The sequence below is a fragment of the Hypanus sabinus genome, chromosome 16, assembly GCF_030144855.1.
Source record: "Hypanus sabinus isolate sHypSab1 chromosome 16, sHypSab1.hap1, whole genome shotgun sequence".
Taxonomy (NCBI): domain Eukaryota; kingdom Metazoa; phylum Chordata; class Chondrichthyes; order Myliobatiformes; family Dasyatidae; genus Hypanus; species Hypanus sabinus.
Window position 1 is genome coordinate 5,152,547 of NC_082721.1, and position 23,003 is coordinate 5,175,549.

Genomic DNA, 23,003 nt, shown 5'->3' on the forward strand with positions numbered 1-23,003 from the left:
TGCTGCCTGACCAGTTCTCAGCCTGAAATGTCGACTGTTTATTCCTCTCTGTAGATGCTGCCTGACCATGTTGAGTATCTCCAGCATTTTGTCATTTTTTTTCAGGGGTTCCCAACTGGGGTCTGTGGACCCCTTGCTTAATGGTATTTGGTCCATGGCATAAAAGAGGTTGGGAACACCCTGTTTTAGATTAATGGAGGACAGGGAACAGATGCCAGTAGATGCCAGCAGATGCAGGAAAATAACATATGATGACATTTGTTATGTTAACGTACAGAACAATAAGTAGAGAGTATCTTTTCATCAAAAAAACAGGATATACAGTAAATCAATGCAATTGAAAATGCCAAGAAATAAAATGAAGATGTCGGTGGGAACCAAGTTTATAGTTACCATCGGCATACATACACAGTGCATAAGGACCGTGACAATTAGCCTGTTGCAGCTAATTTGTACTGTACAGGACAGACAAATAAAGCATTACACACATAAACACAAGAGATTCTGCAGATGCTGCAAACCCAGAGTAACACACACAAAATAGGGTTGGAAAGAAAGCGTTTGGCACATTGATCTTCATAAATCAAAGTATTGAGTACAGGAGACGGGCTGTTATGTTGAAGTTGTATAGGACATTGGTGAGGCCTAATTTGGAGTATTGTGTGCAGATTTGGTCACCTACCTACAGGAAAGATGTAAATAAGGTTGAAAGAGCACAGAGAAAATTTACAAGGATGTTGCTGGTTCTGGAAGACCTGGGTTATAAGAAAAGATTGAGTAGGTTCGGACTTCATTCGTTGGAATGTAGAAGAGGGTAAATGCAAACAGGCTTCTTCCAACTGAGGCTGGGTGGGACTACAACTACAGGTCATGGGTGAAAGGTGAAAAGGGGAACATAAGGGAAAAGTTCTTCACTCATAGAGTCGTGAGAGTGTGGAATGAGCTGCCAGCGCAAGTGGTGCATGCGAGATGGATTTCAACATTTAAGTGAAGTTTGAAGAAGTACATGGATGGTAGGGGTATGGAGGGCTGTGGTTCCAGTGCAGGATGATGGGAGTAAGCAGTTTAATTGGTTTTGGCATGGACTAGATGGGCCAAAGGGCCTGTTTTTGTGCTGTACTTTTCTATGACTCTATGCTGGAGGAACTCAGCAGTTCAGGCAGCATCTTTGGAGAGAAATAAACAGTTAAAGTTTTGGGCCGACACCCTTCATCAGGATGAATTCTGATCTTCACATGTAAGTTAACATAAACTAAAATTAACATAAATTACACATAATTTTCAAGCTTAGCATTACAAAGCAATGATGCAGAGTATGTAGAACATAGATCACCTTCTCAAGGACAACTAGGAATGGGCAATAAATGCTGGCTTAGCTGTCGACTCCCACATCCCATAAATGAATGAAAATAGAACAGTACAGCACAGCAACAGGCCCTTCAGCCCAAAATGCTGTGTCAAACTACTTAAATTAGTAATCAAATGACCAACTAAACTAATCCTTTCTGCCTACGCAATGTCCATATCCTTCCATTTCCCTCACATTCATGTGCCTGTCTAAACGTCTCTTAAAAGTCTCTAATATTTCTACCACTACCACCACCCCAGGCAGTGCAATCTAGACACCCACCACTCTGTGTAAAAAAAACTTTCTCCTCACACCTCCTTTGAATTTGTCCCTTCTCACCTTAAATGCATGCCCTCTGGTATTAGAGATTTCTACCCTGAGAGAAAAAAGTATGGTCTGTCAATCTATGCTCCTCATAATCATATAAACCTCCCCTCAGCCTCTGTCGCTCCAGAGAAAACAACCCAAGCTTATCCAACCTCTCATTAGATATCACATGCCCTCTAATCCAGGCAGCATCCTAGTAAACCTCTTCTGCACCCTCTCCAAAGCCTCAAGTAATGGGAGCAGCTTGACATTACTTTCCGTGAGAGACACATTTCTAAAGTTTGGATCCTTTTCATATAAGACTTCAGTATTGTGGATAGTTTTGTGAAATCTCTTTATTTGATTAGGTCTCGGCTAACTGACTGGTTACAACCTGCCAGCTGTGGGTTAATAGTTAATCCTCAGGCTGTGAAATGCTTCTGGAAAAAAATGCTTTGGCACTTGAAGCTTTCCTTTTACTGGAGTGGATGATTGGACACAGTCCTGGAAATAAGATGTGTTAATCTCCACCTGCAGTTTCTCAGAGTCGGATAAATATTTTGGTTCAGGGAAAATATGAATTGTCTGGTAGGTTCTAGAATTGAGTACTTTTGTTTTTACTTTTTTCTAATCCCAATTTCCCTTGCTCTGTATTTTTAATACTTCCTATGCAGGATCAGCTAATTTCCTGGCAGATTCCAAAGCATGAAGGTCAGTAAGGTCCTGTCTCTGGAATTGAGAATGTCAGAGTGTGGGGAGCCAAGTGTTAGCTTGAACTTGCCCAATGTGGGATCATTCCATGGGTTTTCATTGAAGACTAAACTCATTCACAACTCGGGCAGATGGATCTGAGTGACAGATGTTCCTGGGATGCATCCCACAGCTGTAGTAGCATTGAACTGTTGTAACTGACCAGAATCTTCCCTGGGACCTTGGATCTAATTACAGAAAACATAGAACAGTGGAGAGCAACACACAGAAAATGCTAGAGGAACTCAAACAGGTCTCAGGCAGCATCTGAGTAGACAGTCAACATTTTGGGCAGAGACCCTACATCAGGTCTAGAAAGGAAGGGGGAAGATACCTGAATAAGAAAGTGAGGGGAGGGGAAAGTGGACAAGCTAGAAGGTGATAGGTGGAGGTGTGGGTAGGGAAGGGGTGGGGGATGAAATGAGAAGCTGGGAGGTGGTAATTGGAAAAGACCAAGGGGCTGGGAAGAAGGAATTTAATAGGAGAGGAGAGTGGACCATGGGACAAAGGGAAGGAGGAGGGGAACTGTGGGTAGGTGATAGGCAGGTGAAGAGAAGAGGTAAGAGGCTAGACTGGGGAAATGAAGAAAAGACAAGGGGAAGGGGGAAAATTATCAGAATTTGGAGAAATCGGTGTTCGTGCCATCAGGTTGGAAGCTACCTAGATGGAATGTAAGTTGTTGCTCTTCCAAGATGAGAGTGGCTTTATTGTGGCAGAAGAGGATGCAATGGACTGACATATCAGAAAGGGAATGAGGATAGGAATTGAAATTGAATTTCCACTGGGAAATTCCACCTTTTGCAGGTGGAGCAGAGATCTTAGCAAAAGCAGGCCCCCGATCAACGTTAAGTCTGATTAGTGTAGAGACCACATCAGGGGAACCAGATGCATTAGAACACTGCAGGACTGTACAAGCCGTCCAGGCCTGCAGTGTTGTGCTGACCAAGTAACCAACTCCAAGATCAATCTAACCCTTCCCTCCTACATAGCCCTCTATTTTTTGATTATCCATATGCCTAAGAGTCTTGTAAATATCCCAAATATATCTTCCTCCTAGCAGGGCATTTCATGAACCCACCTCTCACTGAGTAAAATACTTACATCAGACATCCCTTTTAGACTCCAGTCACCTTAAAATTATGCCCCCTTGTATTAGTCAGTTCTGCCTTGTGAAAAAGTCTCTGGTTCTTACCATCTTGCACACCTCTATCAAGTCACCTCTCATCTTCCCTTGCTCCAAAGAGAAAAACCCTAGCTCTCTCTATCTATCCTCGTAAGACGTGTTCTTGAATCCATGCAGCAGCCTGGTAAAACCACTTTGCACCCTCTTTAAAGTTTCCACATCTTATCTATAATGAGGTGACCAGAATTCAACACAAAATTCCAAGTGTGGTCTTCTTACTTACTTACCGCCCAGTACACCGCTGGTGTTTGGGTGGCAGTGAAAGCCCTCCATCTTTGGTGGTGCTCAGAGCTTCCTTCATCGTGTCAGTGGCTTCCTTTTGGTTTTCACTGCTGTCAGCCCTGCAAGTCCTGATTGGAGACTCAGGAATACTGTCACACTCAGATGCAGAAAGATTCCTCATTGCCTGTTTCCGTAACAATTTTGTTTGACCAGTCAGTGTTGTTGGTCCTGAGCAGAATCCCCCAAACCCAGAGGACAGGTAGACTACTCTTAGTGTGGCCTCTGCCCTTTGATCTGTTTGGCATTGGTGACTCTTCCGAAGCATGAAGCCCTGACTCCAGCCACATAGCTCTCTGAGTCCTTGAGGCACACGAGCCTCCAAACTATGACAAGGTTGTGGTCCTCTTGGAGGAACTATGGTCTAACCACATGGCTCTTGAACTCAAAACCCTGACTAATGAAGGCCAGCGATGGGACTTCTTAATGACCCTATCAACTTGCATGGTAACTATGGATGTGGATCCCAAGGTCCTTCTGTTCCTCCACTGCTAAAAATCCTGCCATTATCCCTGTACTTTGCCTTCCACTTCTACCTGTCAGAGTGAATCACATCACACTTTACTGGTTGAACTCCATCTTACATGTTTCAGCCTAGCTATGCATCTTCTGAACGTTTCGTTGTAACTTTCTTTCTGTCCGTAGCCTCCTCTACTACCAGGATGAGGCCATCCTCAGGTTGGAGGAGCAACACCTCATGTTTCATTTGAGTAGTCTCCAAACTGATGGCAGGAACAACGATTTCTCTAATTCCTGTTAATTTCTCCCGCCCCATTCTGGCTTCCCTTCTCCACCTCCCTGCGGTGCCTCTCCTCCTTCCCTTTCTGCCATGGTCCACTCTCATCTCCTATAGATCTTCTGCTCTTTACCTTTTCCACATATCACCTCCCAGTTTCTCACTCCACCCCCTTGCCACACCCACCCACCTACCTCCACCCTCACCTGGATTTACCTATCACCTGACAGCTAGTACTCATTCCCCTTTGTATTCTGGCGTATTCCTCTCTCTTCCTTTCCATTCCCGATGAAGGATCTTGGCCCAAATCATCAACTGTTTATTCCCATCCATAGATGCTGCCTGACCTGCTGAGTTCCTGCAGCATTTATGTGTGTTGCTTTGGATTCCCAGCATCTGCAGAATCTCTTGTGTTGATGATACCAAGCTGCTGCAGGGATATAAAAAGATCCCTGTGGAGTTTGGATCAGGAATAGACCAGCGTCGCTGAGGAATCAATACTGGGTCATGAATGAGTTGTAAAATGGATATTTAAACTGCTCCACTATTAAGAAAAATAACACAAAATCTGAAATGTTGCACTTGTGATACTCAGTAAAGATTGTTTTGGAGGCAGCTTTAAGCCTTTAACAAATGTATCTGTTCTCAACTTCAGGCAGATAGGGCTTATCAGCTCACTTAGGAGAAGGAAAGTCTCTGATTTCAAACCTCAGCTGTCTTATGGCTAAACCCATTCATGGGGAAGGCTTTGAGAGTAAATCCCAAGGAAAAATTGGAAGCCGAAGTCCCTAAGGCCGATGTTGAGTTCAATGCTAGTGCCAAATTGTATCACCCTCTGCTGGTCCTTTGGATTCATCAGTTGCATGGAGAGGGGGAGCCGGCTGTATGGGCAACAGCTTGTTCTCCACATTGCATTGCCCTGGCTTGTCTATTGAACATAAACAGCTAGGACACAAGATCCATTTGTAACTTTGATTCAGAGATTGTTGTGCTCAGTGCTATGAGAGGACCTTGCTTCAATAAGAAATGTGCCAGATAATAGGTTTGTTTACACAGGACTTCGACTGATGCAAATTTGGAATGATAGACACAGCTTTTCAGTAGAATGGAAATGTTGTGCACGTTGGGTTCTTCTCAACAGCTCTGCTCATAGGCTGAAACAAAATATCAGAAAGGAAATATCTGTCCTAGAAATAATTGCATCTTTTTAGTTTAAAATAAACATTGGCCTCAGTGTTCGTGTACAGGACAACAAATGTCTTTTCCTGTTAGCTTGACTTGTCCCAGCATGTTTAAGCCTTTACAAACACTGTGCAAGTTACTAAATATGCAGACTGTTGATGTGGAATAAACAGGAGCCTCCACTGTGAAGTCGCTTCGAGGTGATCAGATTCAGGTTTAGTATCACTGGCATATGTTGTGAAATTTGTTGTTATGTGGTGGCAATACACTACAATGCATATTAATTAAAAATCTATACATCACAATAAGTAAATATAAATAAGAAATTAAGTAAGTAATGCAAAAAGAGAGAGGAAGATAATATTGAGTAGTGTTCATGAGTTCAGTGTCCTTTCATAAATCTGATGGCTGTGGACAAGAAGCTATTCCTGAAACGTTGTCTGTCTTCAGGCTTCTGTGCCTTCTCCTTAATAACAGCAATGAGAAGAGCGCATGTCCTGGCTGATGGGGGTCCTTAATGATGGATGCTGCCTTCTTGAAGGTGTCCTTGTGCCCGGGAGGCAAATGTCCATGCTGGAGCTGAGACCTTTCTTCAGGACTGGAAAGGAAGAGGGTAGGTTCCAGAATAAGAAAGGAGGAGAAGGAGGAATGTGATAGGTGAAGCCAGGTAGGTAGGAATGTAAAGAGCTGGTGATGTAGGAATCTGATAGGAGATGAGAGTGGAGCATGGGAGTAAGGGAAGGAGGAGGGGCACTAGCAGGTGAGAAGAGGCAGAGCGGGGAAGAAGAGAGGAGGGAAGAAAGAAATATTTCACTGAAAGGAGAAATCAATACTCGTGCCATCAGGTTAGAGGCCATGCAGAAGGAATATAAGGTGTTGCTCCTCCACCCTGTGGTTGCCCTCAATGTGGCACAAGAGGAGGCCATGGACTGACATGTCGGAATGGGGATTGAAGCGATTGGCCACTGGAAAGGTCCACTTTTGATGGATGGAGGTGCTCGTCGATGCAGTCCCCCAATTTGCAATAGAATTGTTATATTTCTAAAGTCTCTACCAACAATTGAAAGAATAACCATTGTTTGTTGTGGTTAACTTTCAGCAGCAGAGCGATTGGTTGGAAAAGAAATCAAATTTGCCCTATGTTTAAAAGCGTAGTAGTGAAATGAGTATAAACTGAACTAGGTCCGTACGAGATCTGGCTTTCTCGGCCAGGTTCAGCAGGCATCTCCTGTGCAGATTATAGCAACCTCATACTATTGAACTTGTTTCAGTGGTAAGACAAAAAAACAAGGTGTTGTTTTTGCGATGTTAATATTGGAGCACTGAGAAACAGACAGCAACTCCAGGATGTTGGCGACATGGTGTCAGACCCTTGCCCAGAGCTGCATTACATAAATACCGAGACACCATGAGTTCCAGCTATTTTGGCAGCAGTGTTGTAGCCATCAATTTCTGCCTGGAAAAAATTTGGATACCTTTTCACTCAGCGAGGGAATTTACTTTTCCTTTTGAGAGAAGCTGCAAATGTACAATTTATGTTCAATTAAAAAATAATTATCTCCCTTTTCCCATTCCAACATGCCAGACAATGGCCTCCTCTTCTGCCACTGTCAGGGCAGAGGAGCAACACCTCATATTCTGTCTAGGTGGTCTCCAACCTGATGGCCTGAATATTGATTTCTGCAACTTCTGGTATTTTCCCCCCTCCCCTCCCTTTTCTTCAGTTCCCCATTCTGGCCTCTTACCCTCTTCTCTTCACTTGCCCATCACATCCCACTGGTGCTGCTTCTTCCTTTTCTCCCTTGGTCCACTGTCCTCCTTTTCCAGCCCTTTCCTTTTTCCACCTCTCACTTCCCAACTTCTTACTTCATCCCCCTCCCCCATCCACCTGGTTTCACCTATCACCTTTAGACTCGTCTTCCTTCCCCTCCCTCCACCTTCTTTTCTGGCATCTTCCGCAGTCCCTTCCTTTCCTGATGAAGGGTCTCAGCCCAAAACATTGACTTTTATTCACTTCCACAGATGTTGCCTGACCTGCTGGGGTCCTAGAGCATTTTGTGTGTGTTACTCTGGATTTCCAGCATCTGCAGAATCACCTGTGTTTATCTCCAGAGGATATGCACGGAAATAGATTTTGACCAGAACGTTTGATATTGGACAGTACAGTAGCATACTGGTTAGCATACTGCTATTTCAGTGCCAGCAACCTGGGTTAGATTCCCTCCGCCGTCTGTAAGGAGTCTGTATATTCACTCCATGACCTTGTTGGTTTCATCTCACATTCCAAAGACATACAGGTCAGAGTTAGTGAGTTATGAACATGCTATGTTGCGGGCTGTCCCAGCACAGTCTTCGCTGATTTGATTTGAAGAAAACAACATATTTCACTGTATGTTTCGATGTACATGTGACAGGCAAAGCTAATCTTTATGATATTCAGCCTGACAATTTGTTTTGCCGAGAGGTCCACTTGAGTCACGCACGAGGGTATTCAGTGATGATATGTGACTATGACAACATGCATTGCCTGGAGGTCCACTTGTGCGGCACACTGCAAGAACAACATGTCAAATTGACCTCTGCTATCCTGTTGGCACTCTTTCAGGGTTCAATCTGATCAATACTTTCATGTTCTTTCACCTCATCTCATTCTCTTGTACATACCCATCATTGATATTATAAACCAATCTTCATTTGGTTTACTCTGGGATTATAAAGTTGACAAGAGATTCAGATTGCTGAAAAGGAAATTAATTTTACGTAGATTTGGGGACAGATTTGTTGAGGGTCTTTCACTCCTTCTGCCAATAAAGTTGAAATTTCCTGGTTTCTCTTGTACTCACTTATCATCCCATCATCCTTCACAACTTCTGCTATCTTCAACTGGACCCTACCGCCAACCGCATCTTTACCTCATGTGACCCCCCCCCCCCCCCCCCCAACTACCACTCTCTGCTTTTCACAGGGATCGCTCCCTCTGTGAATCCCTTGTCTGTTCGTCCCTCCTGGCACTTATTCCTGCACATGGAAAAGAAGGTACACCCTTCACCTGCCCTTCACCTCCTCCCTCATCTCCATTCAGGGTTCCAGTCCTTCCAGGTAAGGCAACACTTCACCTATGAAACTGTTGAAGTTGTCTATTGTATCCAGTCCTCCCGATGCGGCCTGCTCTGTATTGGTGAGACCTGACCTAGATTGGGGTACTGCTTTGTGAAAAACCTTCGCTCCATCTGCAAACAGCAGGACTGTTTATCATTTCCATAGATGCTGCTTGACCTGGCTGAGTCCCTCAAGTATTTTTTGTTGCTCTGGATTTCCAACATCTGCAGAATCTCTTGTGTTAAGGAGATAACACAAGAAGTTTTTCTACAGCTTTCCTTGGCTTTTCTACAGTAAATGGCAGGGGCAGCTGCAGGCTTTTCATGAGGTACTGAATGTACCAGATCAGGTTACTGATTCAGAAGATAGTAGTCTTGTTATAGCTACATTAATATGTCTGGGCAGAAATAACACTTCAGATCCTGGATACACTAAGCTATGGGATAATGTGAACTGATTTGGCCTTAAAAGCAGTTCATCTTGATAGAAAATGAAGTACAACGGATTCTGGTTAATTGGGCCATTGGTTAATCAGAGCTGCAGCTATTTGGAATAACTCTTGAAGAACAAAAACGAATCGAGAAACTAGCCAGAATTTCCTTTGCTTATTTAGGATACTATGCCACTTAATTGGAACAGGAGACCATTGCCGAACATTTTCTAATTAGCGTCAGTCACATGCATGTCATGTACCCGTTAGACACTACACCATGCAACGGGTGAACAGTTTTTAAATAGCATCCATTGCGTGTGTCTGTGTTTGAAAAGCAGTGAATTTCGTCACTGATAGTTGGCGAGAAATAAGCAGTAAGACAATTCAGAACTATTTTGCTTACTGCAGTTTCAAGCATTTAGAAATGCCCAAAACAGTCCGGGAATGAAAACTAAGCAAATTACTACTTCAACAAGCTAGCAACTACAAAGGATTTGTAGGTATCACCAATCATCCTGAATGTTACCTTTGGTCCGGACACACAGCTCTCACCTGTTTGCATGTGACAGTGGCCACGCCCCGGTACACTGCTTTGACAGGCGGGCTAAACCGGGTGAGGGTAGTTGGCGGGCCTCATACCCCATGAGATAGGGACTGTCCCGTGTTAGCAAGTGAAATCAGGTTTAGTGGACTGGGCAGATGAGATCTGCAGTGAGATCCAGTGGCTAGGAAGGCGGTTCTGCAATGCTTCATGGAGAGTGAAGGACATAACAAGGCACAGAAGTCATGGCCACCCACTGCAACCAGGGAAAACCCCAATTGTGGTATCTGCTTGTACCGTTGGACCGGATTTCTGAGGTCAAAGGAATGGGGCTGCCCCAGTACAAAAACTCCCCAGTACAGGTTTACCTGTCATCGCTGGACACAATGGACAACCACCAGTAGTATTGGTAGTGCTGTAATTTGTTCTGTATTTCATTTAAATACTTTAATTGTTACTCAGTTAAATGATGATTTCTCATTTTTATATCTTCTTTAATATTTCTATGAAACTTCAGCTAATTGGGACAGCTGCTTAATTAGGTCAAAATATGCCAGCCTGGAATTATCCCAATTAACCGGAATCCAGTGTATATGCACTGATAGTCCTAATTGCAGTTATCTTGGTAAGATTTGATAGACTGAATGAAATACATGGACTATTGTCGAACTTTCTCAAAGTCAAAGTGAATTCATTATCAAAGTATGTATGTGTCATCATATATACTACCTTGAGGTTCATCTTGTTGCAATGATCAACCATTAAAGGTCTGCTGCACTCTCTCGCCCAGATATCAGTCTGAATAAATGCAAACAAGTATTGATCCTTAAGCGAACTCTATTTGGGCCAACTTCAAAGTTCAAAGTAAATTTATATGTCACCCGACTCAATGGGCCAAGTGGCCTAATTCTGCCCCTATCTCTTATGGTCTTATATAGGCTTGAAATACCTATCCCTCACCACATCGCTTAATAGCTAAATAAATAAATAAATAAATAAATGCCTGGTGACCTGCAAACACCTGGCCTCCTGCTGAAGGGTCTCATGTGGACCTGTCGAGTTCCTCCAGTATGTTGCTCTTATTTTTCATAAAAGGATGTCCATTTAAAACAGAGATGAAGAGGAATTTCTTTAGCCAGACAGTGATCAATTTATGAAATTCATTGCCACAGGCAACTGTTGAGGCCAAGTCGTTGAGTATATTTAAAGCAAATGTTGATAGGTTCTCGATTAGTCAGGGCATCAGAGGTTACGGGGAGAAGGCAGGAGAATAGGGTTGAGGGGGATAATAAATCAGCCATGATTGGATAACAGAGCAGACTCAATGGGTCGAATGGCCTTATTCTGCTCCTGTGTCTTATGGTCTTGAAGAATCCATTAGACAAACGAGACAACCTACTAAGGGGAAGTAGTAAAGCATTTTCGTTAGTATGTGTCATCAACAGAACAAAGTAAATTGGATCATTTCAGTGTTCGCTTAACTGTGTATAAATAAGACCTTGTCTCACAGACAGATGACCTGAACGGTTTAAACTATGCTGAGGGAGAGAAAAATTCCCATGTAGCTGCCTCAGTGAAACCACAAGCCAGTTCCCTGTTCTTGACCTGAGACGTCTAGGTCAGAAGGCAGGGTTCAGGCACTTCAGCCTGACTTCTGGAGGAGGTGATCCTCCAATTACTCCAGAGACAAATGGGTTTTATTTTCCAGTTTCCTGTTGAGGCCCCAACTGACCAAGTTCAACAGACTGTCAGAGTGCCACTGTTCCTTGTTCGGTGTGGTTGGAAAGTGGTGCCTTTTTATTGTCACTCTAGTTTATTAATGAGTTGACTTAAGTAGAAAAGTTAAAAGGCCACCCAAATATTACTTGGCAGTAAGTCCAGACAAACTCATTCAAAGCACAAGACAAGCTTTCTGTACTTGGGCGTTTGGGGACTTAAATCTTTCTCTCATTGGTGGCACGGTAGCATAGCGATTAGCACAACGGTTTACAGTCCAGGCAACACGAGTTCATTTCCCACTGCTGCCTCTATGTACGTTTTCCCTGTGATGCATGAGAAACTGGATGCTCCAGTTTCCTCCCACAGTCCAAAGACGTACAGGTTAGTAGGTTAATTGTCCTGCGATTAGGCTAGGGTTAAATTGGGTTGAATGGCTCTAAGGGCTGGAAGGGCCTATTCCACACTTTATCCCAATAAATAAATCTCACAGAAACAGATTCCTTGTTCCAGGCAATCCCCTCCAATCCTCATCACCAGCCCTTTGTCCATGACCTTCAATGCCTTGATGATTCAAGTGCTCATCCAGATTTTTTTGTAGTTTTAAAGATTATAAAACATAACCTTTATTTGTCACATGTACATCAAAACATACAGTGAAATGCATTGCTTGTTTGTAATGTTAGCATTGATTTTGAGAGTACTAGAACATACAAGCAAGGAGATAATGCTGAGGTATTACAACACATTGGTCAGATCATTCTTGGAGTATTCTGAGCAGTTTTGGGCCCCTTGTCTAAGAAAAGATGTGCTGGCATTGGAGAGCATCCAGAGGAGCTTCACGAGAATGATTTTGGGAATTAAAGGGTTAACATATAAAGTTTGATGGCGCTGTGCTTGTAGCTTGTTGGAGTTTAGAGGTGATCTCATTGAAACCTGTTGAGTATTGAAAGGCCTAGATAGAATGGATGTGGAGAGGATGTTTCCTATAATGGGGGGAGTCTAGGAGCAAAGGGCACAGCCTCAGAATAGCGCTATTTAATGTATTTTTGAATAGCTAAACCTAAAAGGAAAATCTCAGACTTCTAAGCTTGCTGTAATCCTCCCACCCCTACACTTTTTTCTTGCTTTATCTTCCCTGGATTTGATGTCCGTGGTTCAAGGTGACATGATTTTTCATTCGGTGTTCTAATAAAATGCTTTCTATGAGTCCTGATGAAGGGTCTCAGCCTAAAATGTTGACTGCTTATTACCTTCCCATAGATGCCACCTGACCTGCTGAATTCTTTGAGCATTTAGTGTGTGTTACTCTGAGTCTATAAGGCTGTAAGACATAGAAGCAGAATTAGGGCATTTGGCACATCAAGTCTTCTTTGCAACTCAATCCTGGCTGATTTTACTATCCCTCTCAAAACCATTTGTCTGCCTTCTCCCCATAACCTTTGATACCCTTACTAATTAAGAATCTATCAACCTCTGCTCTAAATATACCAACTGGCTTCACATTCTCAATGGTCTATGCCAATGAATTCCACAGATTCACCAACTTCTGGCTAAATAAATTCCTCTCCTCTCTGTTCTAAAAGGACATTCTTGTATTCTGAGGCTGTGGCCTCTGGTCCGAGACTCCCCCACTACAGGAAACATCCACTCCACTTCAACTCTGTCCAGGCCTAGATTTATAGCATCTAAAGAAACTCTTCTGCTTATGCTGTGCTTTCCATTCCTCACATGACTGATTGGGTTTAATTTTTTATTAGATACAGTGACATCTGCCACCTCTGCTCCAGAGCCACAGACAGAGGCTTCCCTTCAATCTTCCATAACAACCACGGGCTCTTTCAGTGATCATGTGATGCTTGGGAGAATTGTCTACACTTGATTTAATAAATAATACCATCTTTGATTTTGCCCTTTTTTGGTTACTTTAGTAATAATACTGCATTTTAAACATTGTGTTTCTTTTCTATTCTGCCTTGACTTTAGCACACAGCCCCGTCATCAGTAAAATGTTTGAACTAGATCTTGCACAACATCTAGTCCACTTTCCCCTTTCAAGATCAATTTTTGAGTCTGCAATTTGTCTGTCTGTGAGGACTAATCATTCTAACCTATCATTCAACAGTCTCTAAAACTGCCTTTGCCTTGGGCCACAAGATAATAAAATTTATAACGCTCTGACTAAACAAACTCACAGGACAATGTGTAATTGTAAGATACCACACCAATTAATCCAGTAAGTGGCATGGTTGAGGAAAAAACAGTCTTGGATCACCTGCTTTGTGATCTCAATGCTCCAGGTCAAACCTCACCTTTAGTGTTTGCTCTTGATTCAGCCTTGCAAGCATTTAATGTTTTAGTATTGTTTTTATTGATATAGAGATACAGTATTAGCAGAATAGGCCTATCCAGCCCTTTGAGCTACATTGCTAGCAACCCTACAATTTAAACCTAGCCTAATCATGGCACAATTTACCATGATCAATTAATGTACTAACCAGGCCACCTTTGCACTGTGGGAGGAAATCCAGGCATTCCATGGCGAGGACATAAAAACTTACAGAGAGTACCAGAATCGAACTCCAAACCCTGGGACAGTCCTGAGTAGAAATAGTGTTGCACAAACCGTTACACTGCCATGGCACCCCACATAGCATGCCCATAACTCACTAACCCTAATTGTACTCCTTTGGAATGAAGGAAGAAACTGGAGGGAAGGAAACCAGCGTGAGAGAACGTGCAAGCTCCTTACAGACAGCAGCAAGAATTGAACCCCCGTCAGTGACTGCCGGCACTGTAGTCATTGTGCTGACTGTTACACCTGTCACCTATCAGATTCCCCTTCTCCATCCCTTTATCTCTTAGACCAGTTGACTTCTTAACTCTTTACTTCACCCCTCCCCTCCTCCCAGTTTCACCCATTGCCTCCACATTGCACTTCTTCCTCCCCTTCCCCCTCCTTCCTGCTCTGACTTCTCCCCTTCCTTTCCAGTCCTGATGAAGGGTCTCAGTCCGAAACATCGACTGTTTACTCTTTTCCATAGATGCTGTCTAGCCTGCTGAGTTGCTCCAGCATTTCGTGTGTATTACTTCCATTTCCAGCATCTGCAGATTTTCTCCTGTTTGTGCTTCTGCAGACTTTGGCTATCTCGCTTGCATCTGTCTTTCCAGGTAATCCCCGACAGCCTCGATGATGTGGAGGTCAGGGCTGCGTGGAGGCCATGCCGTCTGAAACCATATAAAGAATCTGGGGTGCCTAACACTTTTTCATTATATATATAGGTGGTGTATATGTGTATTTTCCTCTCAATCTTGGGTCATCAACCGGAGAGCTCAGCGCAATACCCTTGCTGTTCCTAGTAATACACTCTTCTGGTCCGAGATCTCAGATGTTGTTCCTGGGATTTGTTGCAGCCACTCTCCCAGTCCAGGTGTCACAGCTCCAAGTGCCCCCATCAGCACCGGGATTACTCTGGCTTTAACCTTCCACATCCTTTCTGTCTGCTCTTTCAAGCCCTGATATTTCTCCAGCTTCTCATATTCTTTCTTCCTGATGTTATATATTTTATTTTATTATGTGATGCAATGTACTGCTGCTGCAAAAGAACAAATTTCACGACATATGCCGGTGGTTCAGATTCTGATTAATTTCTGCTTTTCACATGAATGCTGGTTCTCTGCAGCTCTGTGCCTGTGATGCTGCGGCCAGTAATATTTCCATTTACTTGTGCATGCGGGGTCCTGTGCAGATGGCAATAAACTCACCATCCATTCAACCCTTCAGCCGTTCTTTCTAAAGCTTTATTAACGGTTAATTGAAGACAAAATACAATATAAACACAAGAGATTCTGCAGATGCTGGAAATCCAGAACTACACACAAACAAAATACTGGAGGAAATCAACAGGTCGGGCAGCGTCCGTGGAGAGAAATAAACAGTCAGTGTTCTGGGCCTAGACTGTCCTCAGGATTGGAAAGGACTGGGGAAAATTTCAGAATAAGAATATGGAGGGAGGGGAAAGAGGACAAGCTAGGACGTAATGGGTGAAGCCTGGTGGGTGGGGGAGGGGAGACGAAGCAAGAAACTGGGAGGTGATAGTGGAAAAGGTACAATATACTCTATGAGTTTCCAGAGTTGAAACTTTAGACCAGATTTTAAAAATTCTCGACTTTTCTCTGTCACTGAAGATATAGTATGATGATACTTTGCAACTTGTATAAGAATTTTACTAACCATGTGATGATAGCTTTCTTTTTGAGCTGTCGGGTGGCATTATCTCATTGGAACGATCTGAAACTGCTCACTATTGATCTGACCAATCACTTCACCAGGATGCAATGATACGTGATGTGGTAATAGCTCAGAAGATGTTGCCTGTCTGCTCTTCGTTGCTGAGGCCTTGTCATTAATCTTTTTGTACTGGTGTGCCAATCAGTGCTGAGAACATCCAATCTGAAACCACTTACTTGGCTGCATGCGCAGGTACAGGCCCGCACACGCACACATGCAGAAGTACTCTGGCGCTTGTGTAGATGTACATAAATACATTCAGGCACATGTGCATGTAAGCCCGGTTCTTTCCAGGAAACATTACTATGGTTAGAGGCAAGAACTCTGGCCAACAAGGGCACAGACTCAGAATAGAGAGACGTCCATTTTGGATACAGATGAGGATGAATCTCTTTAGCCAGAGGGTGGTGAATATGGAATTCATTGCCACAGGCGGGTGTGGAGGCCAAGTCACTGGAGAGCTGCCATGGATTCTGCCTGACTAGCTGAGTTCCTCCAGCAGTTTGTATATGTGTCACTCAAGAATTCTTCCAACTGTGCAGGATTCCCTAAAGGTTAATTTGAAGGATGAATCAGCAGTAAGGAAAGCAAATGCAATGTTAGCATTCATTTTGAGAGCACTAGAATGTAAAAGCACAGACATAATGCTGAGGATATATAAGGCAGTGCTCAGCCTGCATTATGGGCATATCTAAGGAAGGATGTGCTGGCATTGGATGTTTGCAAGAATCATCCTGGAAATGAAAGTGTTAATATATGAGGACTGTCGAATGGGTCTGTGTTTGTACTCTTTGGCCAATGGTTCAACAGTTCAATTTAATATCAGAGTATGGTTACAGTATACAACCTGAAATTCTTACTCTTCACAGACATTCACAAATCAGAAGAAATACCCCAAAGAATGAATGACAGAAAAACTTTGGAACCCCAAAGCCCGCCCTCCCATTCCCAAACAGCAGCAAAAACATCAACTTTAGCTCCTCCCACTCCATCTCTCCAGAGTTTAGAAAAATGGCAGGGGGTGTGGGGAGAATCTCATTCAAGCGTATTGTATATTGAAAGATCCAGATCAGATGCAAGTAGAAAGTATGCTTCCAGTAGTGTGAGAGTATATGAGCAAAGGGAACATCCTGTGAATAAGAGGATGTCCATTTAGAGCAGAGATAAGAAGTTTCTTTAGTTAGAGCATAGTGAATCTGTGGAATTAATTACCACAGTTTGTTGGGGAGGCCAAATCATTGGGTATAAATGAAGTGGAGGTTGATAGGCTCTTGATTAGTCTGGGTGTCAAAGGTTACAGGGAGAAGGCAGTAGAATAGGGTTGAGAGAGATAATAAATCAGCTATGATGGAATGGTGGAGCAGACTCGATGGGCTGAATGGCCTAATTCTGCTCCTTATGTTGTAGTCTTATGTCAACAGTCTGTTTTTCGCTCCATCTTCCAGCATCTGCAGTATAATCTAGGCAATTCAGCATCCTGGCTTACTCCTATCTTGATATTAATTCCTTTGTCTATGATAGAAGGGCTACATACACCATCCATATCAGCCAACCCATTTAATACATACAGTTACAGATAGATTTCAGCACTGAAAGAAAAGCAAACATTCAGCAGGTCAGGCAGTATCTGTGGGGAGAGAAACCTCATTAATGTTTCAGACTTAAAACCTTTCCTGAGAATTCTTGCCTCTCTTTCCCAGGGTTTTCGACTTGAAATGTTAAACTCTCTCTCCACAGACACTGCCTGACCTGCTCAGTATTTCCTGCAATTTTCTGTTTTCATTATAGATTTCTAGCATCTGTATTCTTTTTCTGATTTTTATGAACCTCAATCTCATTTTCAACATGTTTTTCATCAAAGGCAGTTACTTCTCCTTGCCAAAATATGTGTTGCATTCTTTCCTACATAAATTACAACCCTAAATTTATTCTTGTCTTTCCTGAGCCACACATCCAACTCCTTAAAATTCTATAGCTGCTATTAGCTTCTCGCCATTAGCTGCACAGTGATGTCTAATTATTTCTTATTCCCCGCAATGCCTCCCATTCACACATTTTGTTTCTAATACTCCTTGTGTTTTTATATATCTGCCACTTCAAGTGTCTTTTTACAATTATTTCTAATGATATTTAAGCCTGCTGCAATTCTCCCCTTAGTCTTTCATGTCAGCTACTGTGTGGACTTTGCATACCATAGCACGATTTGAGTTTAAGTTGTCAATCCAATCTCTCCACTCAAGTATACAGTATCTCCTATGTATTTTTTCAAAGAGCTTTGCCCTGTTAAAGCCTTGCTCAACTGAGCGGACGGTTAATACCTTTGGAATTTGAATAATTTTTATGACAGAGCTGGTCGACATTCATGCCACCTGCAACTGCTGTCCTGTGACTGCTTGCGGAGTGATATACATCCCCAGCTTCTTAAAGTTAAGGCACTTGTTGAAATCGTAATGATTGGCATCGATCTTCCAACTTAAAGTCATATTCCCCCTTCACAAAACCCCTTTCAATTCCCCAGCACGGGGGGAAGTTGAAGGTCCAATATCTGCAAATCCACAAGTCTGCTGGAAGCTGAAGGTGGCTGGTGCTGGAGCTAGAAGACTGCGTGAGAGGGTGGGTGGGTGATCGAGAGGAATGGTGTTGTGTTGTTGCTCATTGCTGAGCATGGAGGGTGTGCTACATACACTTACAAGCTGCTCCCTAGTACACCCCCATACACTTAGAGGCTGCCCCCCCCCCAGTATACATTGGTTGTTAACGCAAATGATGCATTTCACAGGTGATTAAATCTGAAAATCTGGAACAGTTCAGGGAGAAGGTCCTGGTTTTGTTTCACTGGAATGAATACTAGACTACAAATGGTTATGAGTCCATTGCCATAAGTGTATTAATGTAAAACATTTAAAATGCATTTTCATCATCTTGATGTAGAGCTGTGCTCATGTAAGCAAGCATCTTAAATCCAGCCCTGAATTGTCACTGACAGTCATTCCCTCTGGACTGTACAAGGAGTTTGTACCTTCTCCCTGTCACTGTGTGGCTTTTCTCTGGGTGCTGCAGTTTGCTCCCTGTGGTGAACTATGTGCCTGTCGGGACACGCCCCTGCTGACTGCTCCTGTGACTCCTCCCACAGGCCCCTGTATAAAGGAGACCTGCGGCCTGAAGATCGGCCTCAGTCTCCAGGACCTTGTATGATAGACACTCACTCCTGGTTCCTTCTTCCAGTCAATAAAATTGATGCACCATCAATAACTCACACTGAGACGTAGCCGATACCTCGCCTACGTCTCAGTGTGAGTTATTGATGGTGCATCACTCCCACATTCCAAACGTATATGGGTTAGTGAGTTCTGGGCTTGTTGTGTTGGCGCGGGAAGTACGGTAATAATTGTAGGCTGCTCCAGCACAATCCTGTGATAATATCAGTCATCGACGCAAATGATGCATTTCTCTGTACAGTACTGTGCAAAAGGCATCTATATATAGCTAGGGTGCCCAAGACTTTTGCACACTACTGTATGTTTCCATATACATTTGTTGAGACTGCTTCTTTTTACTTTATATGTCAATGATTTGGATGATGGAATTGATGGTTTTATAGCCAATTTCACAGACGATATGAAGATAGGCGGAGGGGCAGGTAGTGTTGAGGAAGCAGAGAGACTTCAAAAGGATTTAGACAGGTCGTGGGAATAGGCAAAGAAGTGGCAGATAGAATATAGTGTAGGGAAGTGTGTAATCATGTACTTTATAGAAGAAATAAAGATGTAGACTATTTTCTAAATGGGGAGAAAATTTTAAAAATCATAGGTGCAAAGGGACTTGGGAGTCCTTCTGCAGGATTCCCTAAAGGTTGACTTGCAGATTGAGTTGGTGGTAAAGGAAGACAAATGCAATGTTAGCATTCATTTCGAGAGGACTAGAATGAAAGAGCAAGGATGTAATGCTGAGGTTTTATAAGGCTTTGGTTAGACTGTACTTGGAGTATTGCAAGCAGTTTTGGACCCCTAATCTAAGAAAAGATCTGCAGTCATTAGGGAGGGTCCATTAGTAGTTCATGAGAATGATTCTGGGAATGAAAGAATTAATGTATAAGGACCACTTGATGGCTCTGGGCCTGTACTCACTGGAGTTTAGAAGAATGAGGGACAAACTTATTGAAACCTATCGAATATTTAAAGGCCTAAATAGAGTGGATTTGGAGAGGATGTTTCCAATAGCGGGGAGTCTAGGAGCAGAGGGCACAGCCTCAGGAGAGAGGGACATCCATTTAGAACAAATATGTGAAAGAAATTCTTTAGCCAGAGGGTAGTGAATCTGTGTAATAAATTGCCAGGAACAGCTACGGAGGACAAATCATTCAGGATATTTTTTTAGACATACAGCTCAGAATAAGCCCTTCTAGCCCTTTGAGCACACAAGCCCAGCAACCCCCAATTTAACCCCAGCCTAATCACAGGACAATATACAATGACCAGTTAAACTACCAACTGGTATGTTTTTGGAGACTGTGGGAGGAAACCCAAGTGGTCATGAGGAGAACGTACAAACTCCGTAAGGTTGATAGGTTCTTGATTAGTTGGGGCGTCAAAGCTTTTGGGGAGAAGGCAGGAGAATGGGATTGAGAAAGATAATAAATCAGCCATGACAGAATGGTGGAACAGACTCGATGGGCCAAATGGCCTAATTCTGCTCCCATGTCTTATGGTCTTATGGCTGGTAGCAATTGTCAGAGCTGATAATAGTTTGCTAGAACATTGATTTCCTTGACAAGAGGTTATATGTTTTTTTCAATGTTTTAAATTATCTCAATGTCTGAAGATACACTTGCCGAATGTCATATAGAGTCATGGAAAAGTACAGCACAGAAATAAGCCCTTCAGCCCATCTAGTCCGTGCAGAACCATTTTAATTTATTTAGATATACAGAGAGGAACAGGCCCTTCTGGCCCTTCGAGTCACTCAGCGCAGTAACTCCCAATTTAACCCTCGCCTAATCATGGGACAGTTTACAATGACCAACTTACCAACTGGTACATCCTTACAGGTGATGTCAGAATTGAACACAGAACTCTTGACTCTCCGAGTTGCTAAAGCTACTGTGGTGCCCATCCCTTCTGTCTTTACAGAATGACTTTTGCAGATGGTGTAGGATATAAATAGCTTGCATGCAGAGTGCTGTTGTGTTGTGGGACACGTACATACAGGTAAACACAAAACGTAAACACAGTTGCTGGAAATCCAGAGCAACACACACAAAATGCAGGAGGAAGTCAGCAGGTCAGGCAGCATCAGTGGAAATGAATAAAAGTCGACATTTCAGGCTGAGACCCTTCATCAGGACTGGAAAGGAAGGGGGAAGGTGCCAGAATGAAAAGGTGGGGAGGGGGGGAAGGAGGATAACTTAGAAGGTGAAGCCAGATGGGTGGGAAAGGTAAAGGACTGGAGAGGAAGGAATCTGATAGGAGTGGAACATGAGGAAAGGGAGGGAGGAAGGGCACCATGGGGAGGAGATAGGCAAGTGAGAAGATGTAAGAGGCCAGCGTGGGGAATAGAAGAAGAGGGAAGAGGGAAAGAGAAATCAGTGGTCATACCATCAGGTTGGAGGCTACCCAGACAGAATGCGAGGAGTTCTCTTCCATGATGAGTGCAGCCTCATGGCGGAAGAGAAGGCCATAGACTGACAAGTTGAAATGGGATAGAGATAGGAATTAAAATAGTTGGCTGCCAGGTAATTCTGCTTTTGGTGTATGGAGTAGAGGTTTAGGACTATGTCTCTCTGCTGAACAGTTTAGGTCAGCCAAGGGGTAAAGTTGCATTCCACATGAACTCACAGTTTCAGGCAATGGGGTGGGTCTACAGTATGAAAGAGAAAGGTGTCTCTGTGCTTATAATACACTCAACGGCCACTCTATTAGGCGGACCTCTACACCTGTTCTTTAATGTAAGTATCTAATCAGCCAATCATGTGGCAGCAACTCAATGTATAAAAGCATGCAGACGTGGTCAAGAGGTTCAGTTATTATTCAGAGCAAACATCAAAATGAGGACGAAATGCGACCTAAGTGATTTGACTGTGGAATGATTGTTGGTGCCAGTCAGGGTGGTTTGAGTATCTCAGGAACTGCTGATCTCCTGGGATTTTCATACACAACAGTCTCCAGAGTTTATATGGAGAAGTGCAAAAAACAAAATAGAAATATTCAGTGAGTGGCAGTTATGTGGGTGAAAATACTTTGTCAGTGAGAGAGATCAGAGGAGAATGGTCAGACTGGTTCAAGCTGACAAGAGGACAACATAATAACCAGGTGTTACAACTGCAGTCTGCAGAAGAGCATCTCTAAATGTACAACACATCCTCTCTCTCTCTCTCTCTCTCCCTCCCTCCCTCCCTCCCACCACCCCCGCTCTCTCTCACTCTCCCCCAGACCCTCCAATGATGCCAGAGCAAGGTTTAATTGACAGTTTGTGGATTGTGGACTCCAGTTCACATCTGATGTGTGTCTAGTTTTTCTGATTGTTAGTTTGGGTGATTTTGAATTGAAGCAGCCTGAGCACTGAGCTGAACTGGGTTATGCCTTTTGATTTATTCTGTGTTTTTGCTCATCTTTAATCTTGCCATTTACGCAATTTGTTTGTTTTTGTGCGTGGGGGAGGGGGATTGATGATTTTTTGTCTTTGACCAGGTTCCATGGTTCTCCGTTTCGTGGCTGTTCATGGGGAGAGGAATCTCAGGGCTGTATACTGCATGCACACCTTGATAATAAATGTACTTTGAATCACTGACTGTCAATCTATGAATGGGGAATAAAAACCAAAATTGATAGCCACTGGGGAATCCCAGTTGTCTTGCCTGGAGATGAACATCAGATCTTTTAATTTACAGAGAGAGGGGAAGTGGTAGGGAAAACAAAAGAGAAAATTTCAATTTAAAACCCTGCATCAAGTGTTAGGCTTTGACCCAAAACACTGACAATTCCTTTAACCCCATTATAACCACCTGCTTCTACTGTGAGTTTGGAAGGCTACGGATTGATAATCTTATGTTTGGTGTGTTCTTTGAATGGATTACAACACCTTATATACCGTTTGGGTAGCCTCCAACCTAATGGCATGAACATCGACGTCTCTAACTTCTG

The 23,003-nt window shown here is 43.1% G+C and overlaps 1 protein-coding gene across 10 annotated transcripts in view; it reads left to right on the plus strand.

Moving 5' to 3' along the window:
• LOC132405962 (nuclear factor 1 C-type-like) overlaps positions 1 to 23,003 on the plus strand; it is a 474,435-nt gene that overhangs the window by 69,076 nt on the left and 382,356 nt on the right. The window contains exon 4 of one of the 10 annotated variants that reach the window (XM_059991016.1): positions 22,551 to 22,743. The exons of the other annotated variants lie outside the window; for them this stretch is intronic. Within the exon in view, the coding sequence (XP_059846999.1) occupies positions 22,551 to 22,625 (75 nt within the window). The 3' untranslated portion in view covers positions 22,626 to 22,743. Of the gene's footprint in view, positions 1 to 22,550; positions 22,744 to 23,003 lie in introns of those variants that run through there. 10 annotated transcript variants of the gene reach the window in all.